Below are 25,284 nucleotides of genomic sequence, written 5' to 3' on the forward strand. Positions count from 1 at the left end.
GTGAAGTGCATACTTGTCCAGGATTTGCTCTGTGCCAGGTACTGTGTTAAATGCTACCTGACTGTAACCTTGGTTAGTCTTCACAACAGTTTGTAAGGTGGATCCAACTGTCATCATGTCTATGACACACAGGACTGAGGAACAGAAAGGTCACTCAAGGTCACAGAAGGTCTGTCTATCTGGGATTGATTTGTCTGAACCACTATCCATGCTGTGTGAAGTGTGCTGGCATACACAATTTACCAGCTACCCTCCTCCACGTGTCCTATCTTGTGTGCAAAGGATCTCATCCCCTAAAGGTTATATATTAAACCCAACTAGGGGACTGTGGTGGCTTCTAGGTAGCTTAGTGGTAAAGAACCCACCTGCCTATGCAGGAGATGCAGGTTCGATACCTGGGTAGGGATGATCCCTTAGAGAAGGAAATGGCAACACACTCCAGTATTCTTGCCTGGGAAATCCCATGGGCAGAGGAGCCTGACCGGTTACAGTCCATGAGATCACAGTTAGACACAACTGAGTGACTAAACAACAACAAAGGGACTGTGATAGATGGACTAGGACTTTGCAAGAACTAGCTGTATTTCCTGCTGCTACTCAGAAACTGAATAGACAAAAATTTCAGACTACTCAGAAATTGTATAGACAGAGACCTCTTGCTTCCTTTTCTCTCTTCTCACAGTGGAAGGCACTGGAGGCAGGCAGAGCCCAAGGTTTTAGATTTCATATGCAGGTTTCCAAGCCTAGTGCCTAAAGAACTGCAAGATTCTCATGTGCCCAGAGTTTCTCTTGCCAAGAGATTAGGACTGCTGCTACTGCTGCTAAGTCGCGTCAGTTGTGTCCGACTCTGTGCGACCCCATAGACGGCAGCCCACCAGGCTCCCCCGTCCCTGGGATTCTCCAGGCGAGAGCACTGAAGTGGGTTGCCATGTCCTTCTCCAATGCATGGAAGTGAAAAGTGAAAGTGGAGTCCCTCAGTCGTGTCCAACTCTTAGCGACCCCATGGACTACAGCCTATCAGGCTCCTCCATCCATGGGATTTTCCAGGTAAGAGTACTGGAGTGGGTTGCCATTGCCTTTTCCGAGAGACTAGGACAGATTCTAGTAAATTATTGTTTAGTCGCTCAGTCATGTCCTTCTCTGAGACTCCATAAATAGTAGCTCGCCAGGCTCTTCTCTCCCTGAGATTCTCCAGGCAAGAATACTGGAGTGGGTTGCCATTTCCTCTTCCAAAGGATCTTCCCGCCCCAGGGATCAAACCGGCGTATCTTGCATTTGGCAGGTGGATTCTTTATCCCTGTGCCACCTGGGAAGCCATTCTGGCAAATATTCTGGTAAACTCTGAAGAGCTGCTGCTCATTTTTTAGTTTTGTGATTGAAGTTTCAGATATCCCTGATATGGCTGTAGTGCTTGTGGTTTTATTGAACTTTGCCAGTGTGTCACTGTTTACAAAGGTGAAATTGCAGAGTGAGCATATAAAACAGCTGCAGTGTTTGTTATAGCAAGCAGTATTCAGGAAAATGCTCCTTACTGGGAGATGCCATTTAAGATATCAGGGCTGCCTTACACAGCCGCAAACCAGCTTCCCCAACCTCATCCTACTATGTCCGTGTCTCTTTTCCCTCTTAATTACATTTCACTTGGCTTCAATTAACCTGTAAGTAACCTCAGCCTTGAAAATGCCAAGGCCTCTAAAATTAAGAGATCCGTGGACCATGTAATGCTAGCCTATTACAGAGACACAGCTCAGTTTTCTGATTTCCACTTGATATAAAGCCAAAAGTCAGCCTTTCTTCAACTTTTGGCACGAAAAATTTTGCCTTGCTGAAAGAGAAATCTGAAACAATTCAGTGAATTTTAAGAGAAGATTAAGTTAGCAACATTCGCGATTGTACCAGTTGAACATTATCCTGCTTTATAGAACATTCTTGATAAAAACCATATTGTAAAGTTTACATGAAAGGGGAGAGAATTTAGAGTGGTGAGAAAAGAAACCAGTGGCTCAAAGAAGGGAGGAGGTGAATTCCATGAGTACCTGCAGCTTGTGAGGCAATGTGTAGGTGTACTTTACTTTAAATTCATTGATATCCATTACTTTAAAAAACATTTTTATAGATTTAAAATTTTTTCAAAATTTGTTTATTTTTTCAAGCTGTTTTTCAATCAAATCACATTTGAATGCTAATTTCTGCCTGGTGTGGTTGAGAACTGTTATTTTTCTTTACACTGTAACAACTCGAACATACCTGGTCAAAGGTTTCACCTGCCTTGTGCTCAGTTCAGTTCAGTTCAGTTGTTCAGTTGTGTCCGACTCTTTGCGACCCCATGAATCGCAGCATACTAGGCCTCCCTGTCCATCACCAACTCCCGGAGTTTACTCAAACTCATGTCCATCGAGTCGGTGACGCCATCCGGCCATCTCATCCTCTGTCATCCTTCTCCTGCCCCCAATCCCTCCCAGCATCAGGTTCTTTTCCAATGAGTCAACTCTTCTCATGAGGTGGCCAAAGTGTTGGAGTTTCAGCTCCAGCATCAGTCCTTCCAATGAACACCCAGGACTAATGTCCTTTAGGATGGACTGGCTGGATCTCCTTGCCTTGTGTTAAAAGTAGAGTTTTCCAGGCCCGCACCCCAGAGGTTCTGCCTCGCTTTTGGCATCCAGAATTGCATAATTTTCCTTCAAGTTTTTTTTTTTCCACAAATTTTGTTTATTTTGGCTGCACCACTCCGCTTATGGGACCTTCCTTCCCTGTCCACATGCTTGGCCATGAAAGCATGAAGTCCTAACCATTGGACAACCAGGGAATTTCTATCCTTTAAGTTCTTTTTGTAATTATTCAAATTTCTATCTTCACTTAGCTTTAGCAGTTGTTAACATTTGTCATTTTGTACTATGCTATGTACTGTTTGTCACTATAGACGGATGGATGGATAGATGGATGGATGGATGGATGGATGGATGGATGGATGAATAGGCAGTTGGATAGATATCTAGATAATTTAGCCCCTTTTCACTAAGGCACTCAATAATCTGTTCTAGTTACTTTCTGTCATTTATCTTTGACAGCAATCCCCAGGCTTAATATAGAAAGGAACAACCTATGTTTAGTTAGAAACTTATATACCTGTCACATAGTTCGTCACAATAAAAAAGAAGTCCTTTTTATTGTGAATAATGTCATACATACAAATATGCAAATTTAAACATACATATACTCTTTTAAAACTAGTTATAACCCATCACCCCTGTTCATACCACCCTGTTAGAACTAGAACATTAGCAGGAAGTTCTGGCCCTTTGAGGATCAGAGCTTAACACTTGTCCTACATCACTTCTCCTCCATATGTAACCATTTTCCTGAATTTTGTGTTAATAATTCCCTAACTTTTCTTAAGTTTTCTCCCATACATGTATCAGAAAAAAGTTTTTGTTTCATTTTCCTGCTTTTGAATATTCTTAAATGGATTCATATGTGTTCTCCTATGACTTATTTTGTTTTTTTGTGTTGTAATTTTGAGATATATCAGTATTGATGGGCATGGCAGGACTTCCCAGTTGGCTCAGTTGTAAAGAGTCCACCTGTCAATGCAGGAGATGCAGGTTAGATCCCTGGGTCAGGAAAATCCCCTGGAGGAGGAAATGGCAATCTCATGGACAGAGGAGCCTGGTGGGCTACAGTTAAAGGGGTTGAAAACAGTTGGACATGACTTAGTGGCTGAGTATGCATGCACACATGATGAGTATAACTGTAATTTGTTTTCTCTACAGTATACTGTTATACTTTATGAATATACCAGATTTTATTTATCCAGTGTACAACTGATGGAAATTGGGAATGTTTTCAGTTTCTTTTGATATGTAGTATGTCAAGAACATTCTCATGTGTATCTGTGTGTACTTGTGCAGTCAGTTGAGGGTACAATCCTAGGAATGTCCAGAATTTAAGGTTCTAGAAAGGTATGGGCATTTTCCTAAACACCAGATATTACCACCATTAAAGGAATAGGACCAATTCCTAGAATTCTTGATTGACCTGTAGTTGAGTCTGTATTTGCAGTGTGTACCAGGAAAGTTTTTACTTTTGTTGTTGTTCAGTCACTAACACTTGTCCAACTCTTTGTGACCGCATGGACTGCAGCATGCCAGGCTTCCCTGTCCTTCACTATATCCTGGAGTTTGCTCAGATTCACGTCCATTGAGTCAGTGATGCAATCCAACCATCTCATCCTCTGTTGCCCCATTCTCCTGCCGTCAATCTTTCCCAGCATCATAGTCTTTTCCAATGAGTTGACTCTTCTCATCAGGTGTCTAAAGTATTGAAACTTCAGCTTCAGCCCTTCCAATGAATATTCAGTGTTGATTGCCTTTAGGATTGACTGGTTTTATCTCTCCTTGCACTCCAAGGGATTCTGAAGACTCTTCTCCAGTGCCACATTTCAAAAGAATCACTTCTTTGGCACTCAGCCTTCTTTATGGTTCAACTCTCACATCTGTATGTGACTACTGGAAAAATCAAAGCTTTGACTAGACGGACCCTTGTCAGCAAAGTGATGTCTGCTTTTTAGTACTGTGTCTAGGTTTGTCATAGCTTTTCTTCTAAGGAGCAAACATCTTTAATTTCATGGCTTCCCTAGTTGCTCAGACAGTAAAGGATCCATCTGTGATGCAGGAGACATGGGTTCAGTCCCTGGGTTGGGAAGATCCTCTGGAGAAGGGAATGGCTGCCCACTCCAGTATTCATGCCTGGAGAATTCCATGGACAGAAGAGCCTGGCCAACTATAGTCCGTGAGGTCATCAAGAGACAGACACTACTGAGTGACTAATATTTTCACTTTTACTTTTAAGACACAATTAACTCCAGCTCCAGAGAAGGAGAGGAACTGGGCCAAGACTGGTGGGCCAGGCTTGGCAAGAGCCTAGAATCTACATACTGGCTTATGCAGTGGTGACACTCACTGGGTCAACTCAGTATCCATATTGACTACTCGCTCATACAGTGTTCCAGTGCTTCTTTGACATATCTATTCTGTATCGGTAACTTTCTACTCTACTTGAACAACACAAATGACCACATTCTGCACTCTGATAAGCAAGATGATTCATTGGAAAGAACATGGAAAGTACTTCAAAGTACTTAAGTTTAGCAACATTTTCCATTTATGTATTAGATGGTTTTTGTTTGTTTCTTCCTCTATTATACTGTTTTATTTATTTTTTGTTTTCAATTTTTCTTATATATTATAGTTGATCAACAATGTTGTGTTAGTTTCAGCTGTAGAGCAGAGTGATTTAGTTACACATGTACCTGTATCCTTTTTCAAATTCTTTTCTCATTTATGATACTACAGAAAAAACAGAGTTCTCTGTGCCTACCTAACAGTAGGTCTTTGTTGATTAGCTATTTTAAATATAGCAGTGTGTACAATGTCATTCCCAAATGCCCAGTCTATTCCTCCCCCAACCTTTCCCCTGTGGTTACCATAAGTTTGTTCTCTAAGTCTGTATCTCTGTTTTGTACGTGTTTGTTATATCATATTTTTAGAGTTGACATAAAAGTGGTATCATGTAATATTTGTCTTTCTCTGCTTGACTTACTTCATTTAGTATGATAATCTCCAGATCCATCTGTGTTGCTGCAAAGGGCATTATGTCATTCTTTTTAATGACTGAATAATACTCCATTGTGTGTATATATACACCACATCTCTATCCATTCCTCTGCTGATGGACATTTAGGCTTCTTCCATGTCTTGGCTATTGTAAACAGTGCTACAGTTAACATTGGGGTGCATGTATCTTTTTGTAGCATGTTTTTCTCCAGTTATATGCTTAGGAGTGGAATTGCTGTATCATATAGTAGCCCTATTTTTAGTTTTTTAAGGAACCTCTAGACTTTTCTCTATAGTGGCTGCACCAATTTACATATCCACCAAGGAGGGCTCCCTTTTCTATACATCCTCTTCAACATTTGTTTGTTGATTTTTTGATGATGGCCATTCTGACTGGTATGATGTGAGACCTCATTGTAGTTTTGATTTGCATTTCTCTAATAATTAGAGATGTTGAGCATCTTTTTCATGTGCCTGTTGGCCATTTGTATGTCTTCTTTGGAGAAAGGCTGTTTACATCTTCTGCCCAACTTTTGACTGGGTTGTTTGTTTTTTCAATATTGAGCTGCACAAGCTATTTGTAAATTTTGAAGATTAACCTCTTATTGGTTGCATTGTTTGCAAATATTTTCTCCCATTTTGTGGGTTGTCCTTTCATTTTGTTTATAGTTTCCTTTGCTATGCAAATTGGAGATAATACATGAAAAGTCCTCTGCTTTTTCCTGACATTTGGTAAGCATTCAGTATAGCTTTTGATGATGTTCTCTCTTTATTTGTCATCACATAGAACTAAGAAACCTGAAGTATTGAAATTCCTTTCTTTAATAATAATCTTTTCCCATTGATTTAATTAATGGAATCTCTCTCCTAGCCCACCTCTTGTTTCAAATATTATCTCAACATTTTTACTTCTTTGAATTATTCTCATAATGTTCTTTAACATAGTTTTTGTTTAAATGTTTAACATGTCTTCTTTTAGCCTCATCTTAAACACAACATGTCTTGATTTAAATTTTTGATTCCTACCTTCCCCAGTTCCCAATTTTCCCACCATCTTCCTCTCTAGTTGAGTTACTGGCATCACCATCAACTTAGACACCCTGGGTTAGAAAATGAGACTCATCCTTGACTCCTCTCTTTACTGAGTCCATCACCAACTCCTGTAGGTTCTGCTCCCAAATCTTTTTATGCATCTGACCACATCTGACCCTCTCTGTGTCACCTCCAGTCTAAACCAGCATCAGTTCTCACATGGATTACTGCTGCCATCCCTACTCCACTGCTTCCACTCCTGCACCCTCAAGATAAAGTTTAAATCGATCTGATCACTCCACTGATTAAAGTCTCCTGAAGACACCCCCACTGCAATTACAACAGATTCCAAACATTTTACCATGAGTTTTAGGTATGATCAGACCTCTATCTCCACCTCTGACCTTGGTTCGCTTCTTTCCCTGTATTCCTGTCACACCTGAACTCTTTCTGTCCCTTGAGTATCACAAGTTTACTGTTATCTCAGGGCCTTCTCATTTAACTTAATTGTCTCTCTGGAACTCTTCCCCATAGTTCAGCTAGCTGAAAGGTCACCTCCTGAGAGAGGCTTTCCCTGACCCTCTGGGAGCTCCTCATCTATGTTTTCCTTACTTTAACTTTGTTTTCTTCATAACCGTACTATCTAAATTTAATCTTAAATATTTGTTGACATGTTCCACCCCACTGGAATATAATTTCTAGCAGAGTGCGCATCTGGTTTACTGCTGCATTTTCAACACCACGTAGAAAATAGGTGTTAGGGAAATATTTGTTGAATTAATGAAGGAATGAATGAAAGGTAACTAGAGACTAAAAGAATCACAGAACTTCTTACTTGTATCACTAATTAATAATAGTAACTATGTAAATATATAAGGTAAAAATTGTTTTTTTGTTTTGTTTTGTTTTCAGGTTTAATTGGAATTCTTCAAAATGTCAGGTAAGTTTTTGTGAATACATTTCAATATGCTGTATTTTCAATTGTGAATTGTGTGATTCCTTTCCTTAAAAAATTAGATTCTATTTCCTTTTGAATTACTTATTCATGTTTAAGATTTGAAGAATATATATACATATATACATTTATTTATTCATTTATATATATGAACATTCTTATTTATCTTTGACAGAAAAGGATTAAAAGGGATTTAGAGTGGCATATAGGTAATGAAAAAATTTCTGATTGTATGTGGGGGAAAATTAGGTAAAGGAAAAATGCAGGTGGGAAAGTAAGTCTGCAAAGAGAGGTAATAATTAAAAATGTATTGATAGGTTGATATCTAATATACATACTGAGTTGCTTTTTATAAGAAATGAGTGTATTTAATATTGGTCATATTCATTGATGCATACTAACAGAAAAAATGAATATATTCTGTAATCATATTATCATTTCCACTGTAAATCATGTACCACCTTTCTCACCCCTAAGATCTCCCCACAACCCCTGAGAAACCTGCAGATGAAAAGGAGAATCAAATAAAGTCACCTGATCTAAGGCCTGGTGCCCCTCCTCAGTACAGTTCCAGTTTTGTACCAGGTAGGTTAAAAATTCAGAAAGAATCTCTCCCCTCTCCAGAAAACCATCCTCATAGTTAAGATTGCTTTTAAAATTAACTAATTAATTAATTGAATGATTCAGTAAATAAATATTTAATGCCTACAGAGGGCCAAGTAGTTTACTAGATGTTAATTAGAATCATATTCCTGTTTTCATAGGATTTATAGGCAACTAAGGAAGGAAATTACACAAACACTGATGGCATTCTTTTTGCTTAAGAATGAAATGAATGTTGTAAGTGCACGAAAACAGTAACTACTTCTATGGGGTATTGGAGGGAAGCACCGAGGAAATCAAGTTTTACTGGCACAATGAGAAATTTCTCAGTCAAAGGAAAGAACACTGTGTCCTGAAGCTCATGGTCATGATGGTCTGGTCTGAGGCATTCATGGGACAGAGGCCAGGAAAAGTGCAGAATAGTGGAGGCAAATGGCTTCAAGTTCTGATTAAGGAGCTTGTTGTTCTGCAAATATTTTTGTAAGTCTGAAAACTCATACTGTATTCAGGTACTCAGCAAAATGGATGCTCATAAGTATGTGGGCAGTATGTAACTTTTTAAAAATTAAATAGTCTTTTGACTGAGGAAATAGTTTTAATCAGGATTATATTCATATACATTTTAATGATTTAGAAAATGATAAAGTGTAGTGCTATTTCTTTAAATATATATTTAAGTATATGTTTTGAGATAGAAACAAGTGTTAGGCTGTGGAAGAGCAGAAGAAACCCCGGTATCCACAGAATACTGGCAAGGGTGTTCTCTTGGCTCCAGACATATGATCCATGGAGCTCAGGTAGCCTTTGTCTTTGCAGTGCTTTCTGAAGTTAGGGCTTCCTTTTCCTCTTTCCCTCATGTGTATGTGTGTTATGTGAATCTGAGCATATAGCCCCTGTATGCTCATTACTGCTTAATGCCTGCTAAATCCAAATTTTTGACAACTCTGGGTCATAATTTCACTGTATCTGACCATTACTCTACATTTTATTTTGGTGGCTATCAAATTATCTACATAATCTATCTTATATTCACCAGTCACTCTATATCCAAGTACCTAGGTTATACTAGAACAGAAACTATACCATTTCTAAGAAGTAAGTGTTGGCTATAAATCACGTTCTGTTCATCTGGGAAAGTGTCTGTTCCCTTCTGTATCAAAAAATTAACAAGAGAGCAGGATACAGTCTTCAAATTAAACGAGTAGGTAAGTTGAAAAATATTATGATGAAGAGCATACGACTAATGAATTTTCATATATGAAAATCGCCAACAAAAATTTACTGTGATCACCATCTAGTGGCTGAACGATATACTTACCTATACTGATGCAAATTGTGTCCCTTTAATTCACATTAAGGAACTGGAAGTACTATACTTGAAATACTTAGCTTTAATGAATTTCTTAAGGTTCAATTATATATTCCATTTGCATTATATTACTGGATATTTATTCCCACTGAAAATAATTTTGACCCAAATATATTTAAAAGAAGAGTTAATAAAGAAACCTTTGTTATGTATAGTCTATTGGAAGAGAAAATGACATGTATTTTTAAAGTAAAAAAGGATAATAATAGTCAAAATGACTAAGAAGATGCAAATTCCATAAAGCAGTATTTCTCACACTAGTAGTGGTAGGACAATGCTCCATAACAAAGTTATACAAAGTTAAACATGTTTTATTGTGTTGTGTTTTCTTGCATAACAATCAGAACTTTTAAGAGCAGTTTTAAAGCTTAAAAGGGAGTATAAAACATATACCATTTCCCTCAAGTATTATGCTCTTCTCTTAACATCTCAGAATAATGCATTCTTATAACATAAATCATTTGATTATATACATTTTTATCTAATTTTTTTTAGAAATATAGTCTCTATACTGAATAGCACCATAATCTAAATAGTAATTTTCTTGCTAATTTGTTGATCTTCAGATTTTGTTCCATGAGATACTTTTATCCTAAGATTACATTGTTAATACCACAACAATTAATCATCAACTCATTAAAATGATATAACAATTAGTATTTTTGAGATAGTTTGTATGACATTGTTGTTTTTTAATAATAGTTCTAAAGAGGAGACAGATATCCAATATCTACTCCAGTTTGGCTACTCTTGAACACAATTCTTAAAGAAATTAAAAGTATTTCGTTAGCCAAAATATTATTCAGTTTTAAGTACAGATAAAAGGCATATTTTTCATTTCACCAAGAACTTTATTGCCCAATATATTCCCTAACTAAATGAACTTTTTGGCCAACCCAATACATTCTTTACAACAAACTGAATTTTCTCCATTTTTTCTAAAGACATTAGCTCTTTTTTCTCACTTAGCTCTAATTTGACATTGTTTCTAGTTGCTGTTATTTTCCTTTAGTCTCTCCTGAGTCTGTCTCTATCAAGAGCTCTGTGTAAACTACACTTAAAAACTGGTGTTCCCAGAGGTCCTTGGTCTGATTCCCTGTCCAGCCCCCGGCTGCACCAGCCTGTCCCCTCTCTCATCTCTTCCGTTTACCTGTCTTTTTCCACTCTCTTTAGTAATCTTGGGGATATCCCATGGTTTCATTTGCTTTTAACCACTTATGAATCCCTTTGTTGTTGTTTAGTTGCTAAATTGTGTCTGACTCTTGTGACTCTGTAGCCCACCAGGCTCCTCTGCCCGTGGGATTTTCTATCCAAGAATACTGGAGTGGGTTGCCATATACTTTTTCCGGGAATCTTCCCAGCCCAGGGATTGAACCCTTGTCTCCTGCATAGCTGGCGGATTCTTTACCACTGAGCCACTAGGGAAGCCCTAGGAATCTTTCAGCTCCCACCCAAATCAGTCTCCCCTGCTCTAAACTTACATTTCTACCCGCCTGTAGACCACTTGCCCTTAGTGACCTGGGATCTCAAACTAAGTGATCCTCAATACATCTTTGACATCTTGTTCCTAAACACATACCCCCTATTCTTTCTCTACACTAGATTCCTGCAGTCAGAAACTTGAGACCCTTTCCTCATATCATGTTACCAAGACAATAGGTCTCTTTAATGTCGATCATTGTTTTTCCACTTTCTACTCCTTTCATCATAATTAAATTTCTTTACCTCCCATCTAGACTCTTTCAGGCACTTCCTGCCTCATCCAACCTTCCTATTCATAAAGGCTCTAAATGTAAAACTGGTCACTCCAGTTTGCATGTTATCAGCATAAAGTCCTTTGCACAGAGTAGAGGTCTTTCATCGTCATCCCTTCCTCCCACCTTCCTTTCTGCTTTGTTTGCTAAACCTTCACACATGGCCTTTACCCTTGTGGTACTGAGCTTTCCCTGTGCAGCTGCTCATTTTGTGCCTGTTTGTCTTAAAACCTTTCCCAGTCTTGAAGGTGCTAACTGGGTCTCATGTGTCAGCACTTACATCATAGGGTATCTCCTCTGCCTCAGTTCCTTGCTCCTCCTCTTTAATCCCTTCATCCACCATGCGTCTACCTATGTGAGTGTTATAGACCTAGGTCCTCGGACTATTTAATCAATAGAAATTGAAAAGACGCCAGGCGAGAAATTCAAACAGGACTTACTGAGGCTCATGCTACAGCAAGAGGGAGTGAGAACAAGTAACAGGTGCCAAGTAGGTGAGGTAGTTCCTAAAACGGAGTGAGGGAAGGGTTGAATCAGTGGGTTGGACAGGAAGCATAGCTTAGGTGGTCTGCCCACCCCCTTGGCTGTGCTGTGTGCAGAAATCATGGGCAGTATTCTGCTTTTGCATACATAAGGTCATATTTCCTTATGGTATATTTTAGTTCTGTAAGGTTTTAGTAATGACTCCATTTTCATTCCTCACTTTAGTAATTGAAGTCTATTTTTTCCCTTGGTCAGTGTGGCTTGATTTCTCAATATGTTGATCTTTTAAAAGAACCTACTTTTGGTTTTGTTGATTTTGTCTATCTTTATTTTTTCATTTCACTCTCTTCTATTTCAATCTTTATCATTTCCTCCTGGTGGCTTTGAGTTTGGTTTATTTCTAAGGTGGAAAGTTGGGTTACTGGTTTGAGATGTCTCTTTCTTTCTTTCTTTTTGGCTGCAAGGGTCTTTGTTGCTCTCCATGGGCTTTCTCTAGTTGCAGCAAGTGGGGGCTGTTCTTTTTGTAGTGTGTGGGCGTCTCATTGTGGTAGCTTTTTTTAACTCAGAGCACAGGCTTTATGGCCTGCAGGCTTCAGTGATTGTGGCCTGTGAGCTTAGTTACTCCAAGTCATGTGTAATCTTCCTGGAGCAGAAAACAAACCCATTTCTCCTGCATTGTTCTTAACCACTGGACCACCAGGGAAGTCTAAGATATTTCTTTTTTAATGTAGGTGTTTATAGCTATAAATCGCCCTCTAAGCAGTGTTTCAACTACATCCCATAAGCTTTGGTATATTATGTTTCTGTTTTATTCATCTCAAAGTATTTTCTAATTTCCCTCATGATTTTTTTATCCCTTTGATAATTTAGGAGTACATTATTTTATTTCCTCATATTTGTGATTTCCCAAATTTCCTTCTGTTATTATTGATCTCTGGTTTTACTCTATTGTAATAGAATATATTTTTTTAGGTTTCATATGTCTTAAATTTATTGAGACTTGTTTTATGGCCCAGCCAATAGGTCTGTCTTTGAGAAGGTTCTGTGTGCATTTGAGAAGAATGTTATAGAGTTTATTGTTGGGTGAAGTGTTCTATACATTCTGTTATGTCTAGTTTCATTTGTAGTATTGTTCACACTTCTGTTTCCTTTTTGGTCTTCTGTTCATGTATTCTACCCATTACTGTGAATGGGATATTGCAGTCTCTAAATATTGCTTGCTGAATTGCCTATTTCACTTTATAATTGTCAGTTTTTGCTTGATATATTTTGAAACTCTGTTTTTAGGTATATATAATTGTTATGTCTTCTTGACAGAGTGCCACTTCTGTTATTATAAAATATCCTTTACCTCTAATAATAGTTTTCATCTTATTTTTATTAATGAAGTGCTAATACATGCTACAACATTGATGAAACAAAAATATGCCATGAAAAGCAACCAGGTACAAAGGCTAGGTGTTACATGATTTTATTTATATGAAATGTCCAGTTTAGGCAAATCTGTGGAGGTAGTAGTTTCCAGGGCCTGGGAGAAAGGTGGGGAATGATTGGTAATTGGTATAGGATTTTTTAGGGGGTGATGAACTATTCTGAAGTTAGACAATGGTCTTTAAAAGAACCCCTTTGAAGTTAAGTAGAACTTACTATCTTTCTGACCTTAAACAATATGTGTGTTTGCTTAGTTGCTCAGTTGTGTGACTCTTTGCGACCCTATGGACTACAGCCCACCAGTCCCCTTTGTCCATGGGGACTCTCCAGGCAAAATACTGTAGTGGACTGCCATGCCCTCCTCCAGGGGATCCTCCTAACCCAGGGATCAAACCCAGGTCTCCCCCATTGCAGGCATATTCTTTACCATCTGAGCTACCAGAGAAGACCTTAAACAATAGTAGCAATAAACATAGTAGCAAAAAATTTGCCATTCTAACTGTATGCTAGGCCTTGTACTAATCTTCCTACCTCCCAGTGAGGTAGGACTATTATCATCTCCAAAGAAGGAAACTAATGCATAAAGGCTAACATGTTAACTTGATATTTCAACCTTACTTCTACGCCTATGAAATGGGAATAATTACTTCATAAGATTTAAAAGTATTAAATGAGTTAAGGTATAAATCCCCTTAGTGCATTTTGGTACATTCTATAAACTCATAAAATGGAACACCTTGTTATTTTTAAGTGGAGGTTGTGTGATCCATATCATTTCCATGTAAAAAGTCATGCTGACACCACCACATATTGTAGCATTCATAATGTATAATTCTTCCATTTGTTTTTGAATGCAGGGCCCCCTGGACCGGCTATCCCTCCACCTGCAGGCTACCCAGGAGGCTTGCCTATGGGATACTACGGCCCACATCAGCCCAGTACCTTCCCCTTGTACATGCAGACTGGAAGTATCTGCCCCATCCAGTACCAACCTGGAAAATATCCTGCACCACAACTTTCTGCTCCAGTAATATGGATGCCCGTGCCGACTCCCATACCACACTGTCCTCCGGGTCTGGAATGCCTTGCCCAGGTACTCCACACAAATCCATATTATTTTCTTAGAAAGTATGACTGGGGATCCAAGAAGAAGAGACTGGATAGAGTACATGAAGGTAATGGGTCAGTGATGACAGACGTTTAATTTGTGTGACTATAGGAATGGTGATGATAATTTCAGGAATGGGAATGGGGAAAAAAGAAGATAGGGATTTTTTTGATGGTACAAATATGACTCTCCTGAAGGGTGTGTGCTGAATTTTAAGACATTCACAATGTCCTGTTGAACGCAGTTTAAAAAATAGCAATAGGGATAGTAGAAAGTCTATGAAAATGTTAATTAGGTTGTCATTTGTTTAGAAGTAAAGGGTGAACAACAAGAAAAGCAATGTTACAAAGAACAGAGGACAGTGAGTGAATCACTCAGTACCTTTGCTTTTTTTCACTACCCATAGTTTTCATCAGCCAGTCCTGCTGCCTCCCAAAACGTACAATGTAAATAAAAATAGAAGCCATCCAAGAATATTGTCCATATGCTGGGAAAGATGAAGGCAAAAGGAGAAGGGGATGTCAGAGGATGAGATGGTTATATAGCATCACCAACTCAATGGACATGAATTTGAGCAAACTCTGAGAGACAGTGGAGGACAGGGGAGCTTGGCATACTGCAGTCCATGGGGTCTCAAGGAGTCAGACACAGCTTAGCAACTAAACAACAACAACAGCAATAACAAGGATATTGTTTCAGGCCAAGTTCCAGAGAACCACTTTTCACAACATAGAGACTCCCTAATTTTCATGTTTATGGACATTTTAGGATCATGACAGCTATTTCAGAAACTGGAACAATATGCCAACATGTTTGTGTACTGAATGGTATTGTTTTAAAACCCATGTCAGAAACAAAAATGTTGCTTAAAGAAAATAAGATAAACCTAATATTGTAAATACCTTACAAACTATTAAATTATGTTCACCTTTAGAAAAAGCAAGTGTTTAAAAATCTTAAAAGCAAGGGACTTGCTCATTTAATACTTGTCTCCCCACATAGTCAACCAAATGTTCCTTGGCATTGACATGTTTCTCTTTGACTTTATATCGGAGAAGGCAATGGCACCCCACTCCAGTACTCTTGCCTGGAAAATCCCATGGATGGAGGAGCCTGGTAGGCTGCCTGGTAGGAGCCTGGTCCATGGGGTCACTAAGAGTCGGACATGACTGAGCGACTTCACTTTCACTTTTCACTTTCACACATTGGAGAAGGAAATGGCAATACTGACTGTTAATCCTGTGCCCTGGAAAACATTGTTACAAAGTTATAGTGTTGATCTTGAAAATAAAACCATTAGATCAGGAATATGTGGATTTTACATAAACCAAACACTTTATTAAATTATTGTTTGAAAAAATATTGATGAAATACAGAGCCTTCAGGTGAAGTGCTAGAATAACCCCTGTATTATTTTGGAAGCTTATAAAATGCTTATAAGTTAATCAGGTTTAAAAAGTTTATTTTTTCATAAACTTTCATATTTTCTAAAAACAGAAAATTTCCTTAGAAATCCAATATCTGATGTCATTTTTTAAAAAATGTATAGCTTTAATATTGTTAATTCAAATATTTAAAAATTTTCTTAATTTCTTCTATTATTTTGAATGAAGTTAAATGAACATATTTTATGCATACTGTTTTCCCTTTTAGGAGTGTTTTTAGTTTAAAAAATGTAAAAGAAACAAAACAGGTTTTATTTTGTTTATAATAATATAATAATAATAAAAAGACAAACCTGGCTTTTTATTCTAGCTCTGTGCCCTCCTCATTCTACCTTTAGTAACTTTTCTAACCTCTTGGTGTTTGAATTTCATCACCTATAAAATAGTACTAATGATACCTACCCAACTGGGCTGTTCGGAGAATTTTTAATGAGATAAAGTTTATAATATGCCTGATATTTCTGGCACAAGGACCCACCCAGTGGATGATAACCTGTGCAGATATTATTACTTGAAACACCTTATGTATATGCATGGAAGACAAAGAGCCAAGCATCCAGACATTTTCTTTTATATAGTTTTCTTTCTCTCTCTCTCTTTTTTATTTTTTCTTTGCACCACTTGAAGGCATGTGGGATCTTAGTTTCCTGACTAGGGACTGAACCCATGCCCCCTGCAATGGAAGCTTGGAGTCTTAACCACTGGACCTCCAGGGAAGTCCCTATCCTAGTGTTTTGCTATCTTATGTGCTAATTACAGGAATCATTATCAGGATTATCCTGACACTTTAACATCCAGGGTATCAGGTTTACATTATTTCTAGACACTGGATTGGCCGGTGACTTCACACTTGGTTAGTACTGCTTCTTAAAACTATAGCATCTTTCTCAATAAACTCCATTCACATTAATAGGCATCATTTCTTTAGCATATTTTGCTCAGCAGTGGAAGCTCTTACCAAACAGTGAATACTTTTACATTTTAGTTATAGGTATTAGAAAGCCCCTAGATTTTTTCAAAGGGATTGTAAAGCAACCCTGAGTGGCTGCCTTTGATAATTTTATAAGACATGTTTAGACTCTAACCTGATTGAGTTTTTATAAAGAAAATATTTTAGTCAAATAAAGATTGTATCCTCTCTATGCCCTCCTGTAGTTGATCATGCCACAAAACTTTCATGTCCGTTTACATTATTTTAAATTTTGCTTATTACAACATTAATGTGGTGTTCATTAATTAGAGTATTCAACAAGTAGTTGGTGAAATATGGCATTTCAGGCAATGTTTTGGGACTCAAGGATTAGGAATGATCTGATGATCTAAGTGGGGGTGGCAGAGGATGAAATGGTTGGATGGCATCACTGATTCAATGGACATGAGTTTGAGCCAACTCTGGGAGATAGTGCAGGACAGGGAAGCCTAGCATGCTTCAGTCCATTGGGTGGCAGAGTTGGGCACAACTTAGCAACTGAACAGCAACAAAAATTATCTAAGTTATCTAAAATTACAGAGATATGATTAGTCTGTCTTTAAGGGTGTTTCTTTTCTGCTAGAATGTTCTTAAGTATAACAGATGATGGGCCAGTCAAACTGTTTATCTTTACAGTAACCCCTAAGTTAAGGAAGAAGTTAATCCGATGGTATGCCCAACCTCCATTTTCAAGGGATCAAATCCCTAAACGTTTCCTCTCCTTTGCCCTATTCCTAATCACATACTTCCAGCTCTTTGGGTCCTCGCCTGTTAAAGCAGGCACTAGGGAAGCAGCAGCTCAAGTGGATGGAAGTTGGTGTATTAACCTTTTTCAGAAGTACCTGGGAAGACTGGACATTCCTGTTGAAGATCCACCCTGCCTACTTCACACTCTCTAAGCCAGTGAGAAAATTGGCTTCTCTATGGCTGGTCTATGTTAAACTGTCCTGAACTTTCTGACATCTCCAGTCTGTAGGTGACATGATGGATGCTAGAAGCAATTGATGTCAACACAGCTTATTCTAGATGCTGTTACTGGAGCAGGAAAATGATTTTATAATATTTTAAACAAATGTTTCAATATTTTTTGGTGGAACTGAAGGAAAGTATTCTTTCTGGATAGCTCTGTTAATAACCACCTGATCAGGTCAGTTCAGTTCAGTTCAGTCACTCAGTCATGTCTGACTCTTTGTGACCCCATGAACTACAGCACGCCAGGTCTCCCTGTCCATCACCAATTCCTGGAGTCCACCCAAACCCATGTCCATTGAGTCGGTGATGCCATCCAACCATCTTATATCCTCTGTCGTCCCCTTCTCCTCCTGCCCTCAATCTTTCCCAGCATCAGGGTCTTCTCAAATGAGTCAGCTCTTTGCATCAGGCAGCCAAAGTATTGGAGCTTCAGCTTCAACATCAGTCCTTCCAACGAACACTCAGGACTGATCTCCTTTAGGATGGACTGGTCAAGTGCGGATAGGCTAATTTCACTTCATATGTTTTTGATTCCATTCAGTTTCAAAAAAATGTTTTTGTATCCATGGATATGTTCTAGCCTCTGTCTCATTAGTTTTTTTTCTAATATGGGTTTAATTTATGTCTGTTATTTCTCTCTCCTAATTAATTGCTTTGTTCTATCCCAACAGTTGGACAACATACACGTTCTTCAGCATTTTGAACCTCTGGAAAGTATGTATGATTTTGTAGTGTCCAGTAATATTTGAATCAGGTGAAAATTTGCATTATCCAACTTCTAGTTCCTTATTTATGTTGATCATTTTTTAGTGTTTTAAAGAGAAAAGACTATTTTCTATTGCCCTATCTTCAAGAAAGTAACAAAGGGACTTACTTGTGTAATTTTGTCTATTTACACATCATACCTAAGAATTCAAAAGGACTTATATTTTATTTGGTCGAATCTCCTATCCTTTATACATCTCAACTCCTCTGTATTCACTTTTCATGGACAAGGAAAGAAGAAGCCAAGAGATTAGTTGAGTTAGCCAAGGGAACCCTAGTCAGCTAATCAGTGGAGGAGCTGGAAATAGTCTCCCATCTGCTGAGTTCTAAGTCCATGCTGTGGAAGTAAGAAGAAATCAAGGTAAACACAATGCCTGTTCTCCCAAATTTCCTGACCCTCACTGTACGAAATTCATTTCATTCACTTGACCACTACATGGAGCCTTTAACTTGTCTTGGTTGATTTTCTTATTTACAACTAGTGATGACCCTAATCATCTCAGCATATTTCATGAGCTGATTCATTCATTTATGGTCCAGTGGATAATTTCATTTAAATAGTTTTATAATTAAAGTTTTCTGAATTCACATACTCCAGATATATCATTTCCAGTGTTTGTTTCTATGTGGAAAAGTTTACACTGAACTTCTTAAAAGAAATGTTTCAAATTTTCAAAATAACTTATATACTTTTAGGACAGATGAATATTATTGGATTTCTAATCATTGCATATTTTTCATTAGGAGTTTTTTAAAAAGCTATTTTGTTTTAGACTCCTATCAAATACTACAGAAAGACTTTGTGGGGCCCATTTTAACTGCTTCTAAAATAATAAATCTCTCTCATTTTGTTTTTAGTGGTAACAGGTTTTGAAACTAATAATAGATATGATATTAAAAACAATATGGGCCAGATGGTTTACTTTGTGACTGAAGACACAGATGACTACACCAGGAATGCTTACCGGACATTGAGGCCCTTCGTGCTCCGGGTCACTGACTGTATGGGCCAGGAAGTCATGACAATGCAAAGACCTTTCAGATGCACCTGCTGCTGCTTCTGTTGCCCCTCCACCAGGCAAGAGGTAAGAGGACAGATGAGACAGAGGTTTCACCCATTGTTTTTTCCTGATTCAATTCTTCACCGCGCAGTTATGCTCCTTCCAAAGCCACTCAGGAGGGGACTTTCATAGCAAAGCAGAATGGAAGCTAGTGGGGAGGAAGGAAGCCAAATGCCAAATAATCCTACCTATGGAGAATCACCAAGGCAGTTTTCTAGTGGGTTCATGTCTTTGGGTGCTAATTAGGGGGATCAAGCACAAATTAAGGTTATTTACTACTGAAGTGACAACACGCATGCAGTCAGTGTTTGAAATTCTATCAGCTGTATCTATTGAACTAGAAATTAGCAATTCCATGGACTATAGCCTAGCAGGCTCCTCTATCTGTGGGATTCTCCAGGCTATAATACTGGAGCGGGTTTCCATGCCCTCCTCCAGGGGAACTTCTTAACCCAGGGCTCAAACCCTTCTCTCTTACATCTCCTTCCTGCATTGGCAAGCGGAAAGGCCATTACCTACAACTCATTTATCTAAATGTTCCTATATATCCCTAAATAAGTTCACACTAAATATAGACACACTTTTAAAATCAGAAGGAACTTCGGATACTTTTACTCTACCCATTATATCTATACCTTGTTACAGATAAAGAAAGGGTGACTCAAAAAAATAATTTTTTTGGTGGTGGTACAAAAAAAATTTTTTTGGAGGATGGTGTTACATTTGGAAGATGGTGGAACTAGAAAGCAAATGTGTCAAGTTACATTTTGGTTGTTCTTCTATAATCCACACTACCCTTGGAAAATTGTTTGCAGCAAGGAAAAGAAAAGCAGTTTTAGAGAGTGATCCAAGAGAATTTGAATTTCAGATATGCCACTGACTTAAAACTGGGCAATTTACTTAACCCAGTGGTCCCCAAACATTTTGGTACCAGGGACCAGTTTCATGGAGGAGAGTTTTTCCATGACCTGGGGTGGGGGGATGGTTTGGAGATAATTCTCATAAGGAGTTCACAACCTTAGTTCCCTAGCGTGCGCAATTCACAGTACCATTCATGCTTCTCTGAGAACCTGGTGCCACCACTGATCTGACAGGAGGCGGAGCTCAGGCAGTAATGCAAGTGACAGGAAGCAAGCAGCTGTAAATACAGTTATGCCGGCCACTCACTTCCTGCCATATGGCCCATTCCTAACAGGCAACAGACTGGTACCAGTCCATGGTCTGGGGATTGGGGATGCCTGATTTAGCCTGTTTGAGCCTCAGTGTTCTTAATACATGACCTGGGCAGAACAATATCCCTTAGATTTATTGAGATTTTAATTATATGTTAAGTACCAGCCTTTGCAATAGAATTAACTTATAGCCCTTTCTGTGTCTTGATTTATTCACCTATAAAATGGATATATTAATAGTACTATCTCATAGGATGATTATTTTGAGTATTATGTAGTAAATAAATGTCAGCTGTGTTACCATGTATGTGTGGGCTTAGTCACTTCAGTTGTGTCCAACTCTTTGCAACCCCCTGGACTGTAGCCTGCCAGGCTCCTCTGTCCATGGGATTCTCCAGGCAAGAATACTGGAGTGGGTTACTATGCTCTCCTCAAGGGGATATTCTTGACCCAGGGATTGAACCTGTATCTTCTGCAGCTTATGCATTGCAGGCGGAGTCTTTACCACTGAGCCACAGGGAAGTCCTGTGTTAGCACAGTACCTGGCAAATAGTGTAGTGCTCAGTGAATATTAGCAATTGTCAGATAGCTTACTCCTCTGTCACTATTGTCTTTGTAACAACTGTAATATTTGAGATGAATCTCCACCTCATCTGATACTTGTATGCACATTGTCTTCACAGCATTTAATTTTCAGAATGCCTCTTTCCCTTAAGTTTTCTATTATAATTGTCATGTCTGAGTTGTCAATCTGAGAAGCTAGCATGTTACTTTTTTGTGGATTGTGCCACAAGACATGGACACCTAGGTCAGGGACAAAGAACTTTATTACAGCCCAGTAAGCAGCATGAGGGACTTCTCTGGTGCCTCAGATGGTAAAGAATCCACCTGCCAATGCAGGAAATGCATGGTTGATCCCTGGATTGGGAAGATCCCCAGGAAGGATCAGCAACACAATCCAGTATTTTCATCTGGAAAATCCCACAGACAGAGGAGTCTGGCAGGCTATTGTGCATAGGGTTGCAAAGAGTCGGATAGGACCTAGCAACCAAACCACCGTCACCAAGCAGCATGAGCTCCAGCACATGTGCATAGGTTGCCTCCTCCCCACATTCTACAGAGATGACTCAGAGGATCCCAAGTAGATGCTCCATATACAGCTGAGGGACACAGAGCCTAGAGAACTGACCATTTTATAACTAGAAGTAATTTGTCCGGAAGGGAACATGGCCTCATCTCTCAAGGCTGTTCTCTGACATACTACCCTAAGATATAACCCAGGGAAAATGGAAGACTCCACACGAATGACAGTTTCCCTAGTTCTGGAGAAAATTAAGAACACATGTAGTGTGTGTGTGTGTGTGTGTGTGTGTGTGTGTGTGTGTGTGTGTGTGGGTGTATAAATATGGCATCTTCACCCACCTCTGTCCCTGCTTCATTTGGCAGATGGAGGTTCAGTGTCCTCCTGGCGTCACCATTGGCTTTGTAGCCGAACACTGGAACCTGTGCAGGGCAGTGTACAGCCTCCAAAATGAAAAGAAAGAAGATATGATGGGAGTACTTGGGCCATGTTCCACCTATGGCTGTGGTTCAGATTCTGTTTTTGAGGTAAACAAATATAAACATGTTTCTACAATTTTTTTTTTTCTCAGTGTACTAACAGGCCCCAGAATGATCTGGCTTTAGATGATTTTTTGTGTGTGTGTGAATGAATAATGTGAGGAAAGAGTTAACTAACAGGTTGACATCAAGAAGTTTTCAAATTATTTTTAGGGGATTGCTTAATGCTTTCCACAAGTATTTTTTATGATTTCCGTATTGGATGAAAATAAGAAGAAACCATTTAAAATGTTAAACCTGAGAGTAAATAGGCTGACCTAATGCATTCATTTTATTCTTGGATGCTTTTCACTAACCATTTTACCAAGGATTTCCAATCAGAATATAGGTCCTGAGTAATGAAGAGGCCCCACATATCACAGAGCAAATAGAGCATCCCTGAGGTTGTGTAAGATAGAAGCCTGCTGCATCCTGAAAACACAATACAGTGCTCATAACTTGGAATTCTCCAGGCCAGAATACTGGAGTGGGTAGCGTTTCCCTTCTCCAGGGGATCTTCCCAAGCCAGAAATTGAACCCAAGTCTCCTGCATTGCAGGTAGATTCTTTACCAGCTGAGCCCTAAGGGAGTCGAATGATATCTTAGTACCCTACAGTTCTGACAAAGGAGATTCCTGTTCTGACAAAGGAGATTCCTGGGCTCCTTAAAGCAGTCTTCTTAATGCTTTGAAATTCAACAAGACTCATAATCTAAAATTGCTCATTCAAATATTTTCTATGACACCCAATAAACTTCCCTTAGTTCTTGTTTTACATAAGTGTATTGTCAACCATTACTTATTTATTAAAAGACCATTGTAGATAGGTAGAAAATGAAGATAAGCCAGATTTTGAGGGCAGGATGTTTGGATCATTCTAATTACCAAAATTGCTCAAAATTCTCCAAGCCAGTCTTCAGCAAGACGTGAACTGAGAACTTTCAGATGTTCAAGCTGGTTTTAGAAAAGGCAGAGGAACCAGAGATCAAATTGCCAATATCCTCTGGATCATCAAAAAAGCAAGAGAGTTCCAGAAAAACATCTATTTCTGCTTTATTGACTATGCCAAAGCCTTCGACTGTGTGGATCACAATAAACTGTGGAAAATTCTGAAAGAGATGGGAATACCAGACCATCTGGCCTGCCTCTTGAGATACCTGTATGCAGGTCAGGAAGCAACAGTTAGAACTGGACATGGAACAACAGACTGGTTCCAAATAGGAAAAGGAGTACATCAAAGCTGTATATTGTCACCCTGCTTATTTAACTTATATGCAGAGTACATCATGAGAAACGCTGGGCTGCAAGAAGCACAAGCTGGAATCAAGATTGCTGGGAGAAATATCAATAACCTCAGATATGCAGATGACACCACCCTTCTGGCAGAAAGTGAAGAGGAACTAAAAAGCCTCTTGATGAAAGTGAAAGAGGAGAGTGAAAAAGTTGGCTTAAAGCTCCACATTCAGAAAACTAAGATCATGGCATCTGGTCCCATCACCTCATGGGAAATAGATGGGGAGACAGTGGAAACAGTGGCTGACTTTATTTTGGGGGGGCTGCAAAATCACTGCAGATGGTGACTGCAGTCATGAAATTAAAAGATGCTTACTCCTTGCAAGGAAAATTATGACCACCCTAGATAGCATATTAAAAAGCAGACATTACTTTGCCAGCAAAGGTCCATCTGGTCAAGGCTATGGTTTTTCCAGTGGTCATGTATGGATGTGAAAGTTGGACTGTGAAGAAAGCTGAGTGCCGAAAAATTGATGCTTTTGAACTGTGGTGTTGGAGAAGGCTCTTGAGAGTCCCTTGGACTGCAAGGAGATCCAACCAGTCCATCCTAAAGGAGATCAGTCCTGGGTGTTCACTGGAAAGACTGATGTTGAAGCTGAAACTCCAGTACTTCGGCCACCTGATGTGAAGAGTTGACTCATTGGAAAAGACCCTGATGCTGGGAGGGACTTGGGGCAGGAGGAGAAGGGGATGACAGAGAATGAGATGGCTGGATGGCATCACCGATGGGCATGAGTTTGAGTAAACTCCGGGAGTTTGTGATGGACAAGGAGGCCTTGCGTGCTGTGATTCATGGGGTCACAAAGAATCAGACACGACTGAGCGACTGAACTGAACTGAATTACCAAAAAGTGATATTTGTGTGTTTTCCTTGTGGCAAGTGCCAGAATCTCCCTTTTAGAAGCTGAAGCCCTTTGAGATTCTGAGACTCTTTAAGAAGACAGGACTAGGACTTTCCTGGTGGTCCAGTGGTTAAGAATCTGCCTTGCAATGCAGGGGATTAGAGTTTGATCCCTGGTCAGGGAACTAAGATCCCACATACAGAGCAACTAAGCCCTTGCACCACAACTGCTGAGCCCATGGGCTACAACTAGAGTCCATGCACCACAACAAAAGATCCCATGTGCCACAACTAAGACCCGATGCAGCTAAATAAGTAAATAAATATTTTAAAGAACACAGCACCCACAGAAGCCTGGGTGATTACATGGATTCTATGAAGTACAATAAAGCAGACCACCTTGGACTGTAGCCCACCAGGCTCTTCTGTTCAAGGAATTCTGTAAGCAAGAATGCTGGAGTGAATTGCCATTCCCTCTTCCAGGGGCTCTTCCTTACCCAGGGACGAAACCTGGGTCTCCTGCAAGGTGGGGAGATTCTTTGCCATCTGAGCCACCAGGGAAGCCCCAAATAAATAAATACTAGAAAAAATAAAAAGAAGAGCCCAGGACCCATAGAAGTCTGAATGACTACATGGATTTTGTGAAGTACAATAAAGCAGACCATCTTACTTTTGTTAGCTTGTTTCCCTCCAGTGGAGAGACTCCCTCCCAATCTGTAATTCCCACCCTTTACTTTAGGGAAATAATTTCAAAATCAGTTTAAATCATACCTCCACTGAAAGGCTTTCCTAATAACTCAGTGGAGGATGAAGAAAGAACA

The 25,284-nt window shown here is 39.1% G+C and overlaps 1 protein-coding gene across 2 annotated transcripts in view; it reads left to right on the forward strand.

Moving 5' to 3' along the window:
* PLSCR4 (phospholipid scramblase 4) overlaps nucleotides 1-25,284 on the forward strand; it is a 42,022-nt gene that overhangs the window by 11,864 nt on the left and 4,874 nt on the right. For both annotated transcript variants that reach the window (XM_020872195.2, XM_020872196.2), the window contains exons 2-7: nucleotides 7,557-7,584; nucleotides 8,077-8,184; nucleotides 14,097-14,332; nucleotides 18,406-18,448; nucleotides 19,358-19,584; nucleotides 22,179-22,340. In XM_020872195.2, the coding sequence (XP_020727854.2) occupies nucleotides 7,578-7,584; nucleotides 8,077-8,184; nucleotides 14,097-14,332; nucleotides 18,406-18,448; nucleotides 19,358-19,584; nucleotides 22,179-22,340 (783 nt within the window). In that variant the 5' untranslated portion in view covers nucleotides 7,557-7,577. The remainder of the gene's footprint in view (nucleotides 1-7,556; nucleotides 7,585-8,076; nucleotides 8,185-14,096; nucleotides 14,333-18,405; nucleotides 18,449-19,357; nucleotides 19,585-22,178; nucleotides 22,341-25,284) is intronic.

Source organism: Odocoileus virginianus, chromosome 4, assembly GCF_023699985.2.
Source record: "Odocoileus virginianus isolate 20LAN1187 ecotype Illinois chromosome 4, Ovbor_1.2, whole genome shotgun sequence".
In the NCBI taxonomy this organism is placed as follows: domain Eukaryota; kingdom Metazoa; phylum Chordata; class Mammalia; order Artiodactyla; family Cervidae; genus Odocoileus; species Odocoileus virginianus.